The following is a 3,392-nucleotide window of genomic DNA, read 5'->3' as shown; positions in this document are numbered from 1 at the left end:
ATTTTACCCACCTTTGTCTGTTTCCCTCTTCCTTTCCTCGTGTTTCTGTCACTCTGTTCCACCCGCAGGAGACCGACATACTGGAGGAGGAAAAGCAGAGCTGGAGGCTGAGATCTCTGAGCTGCAGAAGGAGAAAGAGCGCCTGGAGTTTGTCCTGGTGGCCCACCAGCCAAACTGCAAGATCCCCTACCAGGACCAGCCTCCGCAGGGCTCATCGCAGCTCCCTCCGGTGCAGTCCCAGCTCCCTCCTCAGACCCTACAACCTCCCGTCTCCATTGTGGGCTTGACTGTGAAGGAAGACTCTTTCTATCTTCCCCCTGCCTACACAGCCCATCCGGCCTCCACACAGTCCCAGCCCCAGGTTCAGCATCAGCAAGTTCAGCATCAGCAAGTTCAGCAGCAGCAAGTTCAGCAGCAGCAAGTCCAGCAGCAGCGTCAACCAGGATTAATGCAGGAGGTAGAGTTTTCTAGTTCTTTCTATGGCTCGAGTGAGCCGGCACTGGTGGGCCATGCCTCATGGCCAGCGACAGTGGTGGTGGTGGTGTTAACCATGACGGTGCGGCCATTGGCAGCTACAACACCTCATACACATCTTCATTTGTGTTCACCTACCCAGAGGGAGCCTGCGGGGTCAGTGCCAACCAGCGAACAGCAGTAGCGAGCAGTCGTCTGATTCCCTGAACTCGCCTTCGCTGCTGGCGCTCTGACTGACCGACAGACACATGCACACACATACTGACCCCCACACACATTATTCTCGCTGGAAGTAGAGAGGCTGAGAAAAGCATATGCACAGTACCGATCAGTCTCACAGATTGAGAAAACATCCAATCATTTGTATCTGATTGGGTTTAAAGTTTACACATTCTGAAATGCATTTTAATTAAGAGCCATACAATAGTTGCACTTCAGATCAAACCTTTAACATTGAGCTTAAACAAAGAATACATTATAGTTTTGTATTAAACAGAATACTTGCAACTGGACAAAAGAAGTGAATAGAAACTGACTTTTAAAACCAAGTCCATGTTGCTGATCTTAAGTGCTCTGAATTAACCGATTAATTCACACTGAATTCTCTCATTCTCATACTCTCATTGAGTAAGATACAACATGCTCACGTTACACTCCAACAAATACAAGTGTGCCCACCTTGTTCCCTCTGTCGGTCGCCCTCCTCCAGTGCTCTTGCTCTCATCCCTTTCCATCCTTTTCCTCCTCTCGCTGAATGTATTTGTGCAAATCTGAAATAGGGACGAAGGACATTTTGTTCAGGGTCTTTTCTTGAGGGAGACAGACTGCTGATCTCCCGCTCACCTCTAACGCTTCATCTGCTCGACTTCTGCTTCTTCATTTGCTGCTTGGACTTGGCAAGTTGGGGATCAGAGTATCACAGCCTCCACTAAATCTTGTGCTTTCTTCTCTCGTTTATTTTTAAAATTCTTCTGCCGTCTGCCTACCTGCCATTCGACCCATCTCTACCCATCTGTTTTCTCCTCTTCTGTCTCTTTTTTTCTCCTTCTCTCTGAAGTCTTCGACCCCTGAGAGCCCGAAGACCCCCTCCAGCCCTTGGGACCTTGAGTGAAAGTGGACCCTACTAAAATGCCCTTTTTCCACCCTGTCATACAAGGACATGGACGCAACCCACCCAAAAAAAGAAGAACCTTTTCTTGGAGCGCACTGCTCAAGTCCTTATAGTGAACAGCAGCTAAATACTTTTAACACGCACATAGACGCATAATTGATGAACGTAAAATGCAAGATGGATGCCACTGTCTTCTGCTGAGCCATTTTTTCATGTTGTTCACACAATGAAGATCAGACACAAAGTGAGGATGGAAAGAGATTAAGCAGGAGTTGAAGAAGGAGGAGGAACCAGGACAGACACATGAAGTCTGGATATAGGATGACTGACATCCTAACCAATGATTTTTGGAACCAAAAGTTGAAAACAAAGAGCCAAATGTTAAGATAAAGCAAAAAAAAAAAAAAAAAAAAAAAAAAAAAAGCAACAAAAAAAAAAAAAAACTTAACAAAAAATAACTTCTGCTCTTGCCAACTGTGTGGATGGATGACCTCAGTAAAAACACCTCCATACCACAGAGCCTAATCAGCCTGGGCCTACACGCATATATTCACACCATCGCTTTTAAGTCTCTGAACTGAAGATACTGACATTTTGTTGCTCCGAGTTCTGCTCAGAATCAATCAGATGTGAACCGATGCCTTTACCTAGAGGAGAGACGTTTTTCGAAGTGATTCAGACAACCTCTAAACACTGGGCTCAGAGGTCTTTGTGCCTCCCCTGTTCTCTCGGCGGAGAGGAGGTGGGGGTGCATTTATTGTGAGTGTGTACACTCTGAGGCACCTGGCCCGTTTATTTCTTTCTTTATTGAGGTTGATGCGGCGAGCGAGCACAAAGTTAAGACCTGGAAACTAACGGGGAGAACGTGTGGGCTGATGTCGTGGAGTGAGCGTCCTTTCTTTGCCTGTGAATTTGTAAAATTTGTTTTTCCTGTGCGTTTGAATGACAACCGTTATATATTTTAATGTTTATGTTTGTTTGTGCATTTCATTGTTTTGCATTGACCTCTGCTTTCTCTTGTACTGTTGCCATTTCGTTTATTATTATTATTTTTTTTTTAATTATGTTTTAATCGGGAGATTTTCTAATAACTGTTACTATTATTATTGCATTGTAACTATTTTTTCATTATTTTATTGTATTTTCATTTGGCAACTTTCGAGGCATGTTGTGCACTACAAAAAAAAAAAAAAAGGAAATCTAATTATCTATAAGTCTATATACATATACATATACATATATACAGGTAACATGTATATGAAAGTGTATGTACCATGATTGTAAAGTTTGAATGTCTGCAGATCTAGATGGGATATTTTTGTCAATGAAGAACAATATACAATCTTAAAAATGAATATTTTTCTAAAGGAACAAAAAAAAAAAAATTATAATAAATTGAAAGTACAGCCCTGTCCCTCAACATGAAGCACGATGTCACTGCCTCGGTAAATGTGTATTTATGTTTTATAGACAATATAAGGCACTATCCAAGTTACATTAAATGTATGTTTATAATGATGATGTTAGAAGGTTGTGCTAATGCCTTTGTTTTGTTTGTTTCTGTTTCTCTGTGAGGTCTGTCCCAAAGCTACTGACACCTTAACGCCACTTAATGCAAAATGAGGAAAAAAAAAAAAGTGTGATTGAATGTTACTATAAATATTAAAAGTGTAAGTGTTTAGACGTCAACTCAACGACTAAACTGTCTCATTTTAAGGACATAGTAGTATTCTGTATGCATTTCTGTCCAGTATAATCATATCACCTAACAACACTGATAATTACAGAAATACGTGTTGGAAGGATA

General features: G+C 42.0%; 1 protein-coding gene across 1 annotated transcript in view; it reads left to right on the top strand.

Annotated features, from left to right (window-relative positions):
* The window catches only part of fosb (FBJ murine osteosarcoma viral oncogene homolog B), a gene marked incomplete at its 3' end in the record, with an annotated part of 3,363 nt that extends 2,656 nt beyond the window's left edge, over positions 1-707 (top strand). The window contains 4 exon segments of the mRNA XM_084559540.1: positions 69-93; positions 96-497; positions 500-643; positions 646-707. Of these exon segments, the coding sequence (XP_084415666.1) occupies positions 69-93; positions 96-497; positions 500-643; positions 646-707 (633 nt within the window).
* Positions 708-3,392: the final 2,685 nt, after the last annotated feature.

The sequence above is a fragment of the Chelon labrosus genome, assembly GCF_963514085.1.
Source record: "Chelon labrosus genome assembly, chromosome: 13".
In the NCBI taxonomy this organism is placed as follows: domain Eukaryota; kingdom Metazoa; phylum Chordata; class Actinopteri; order Mugiliformes; family Mugilidae; genus Chelon; species Chelon labrosus.
Note: the sequence above shows the minus strand (reverse complement) of the source record. Positions and strands in the feature narration are given on the sequence as shown.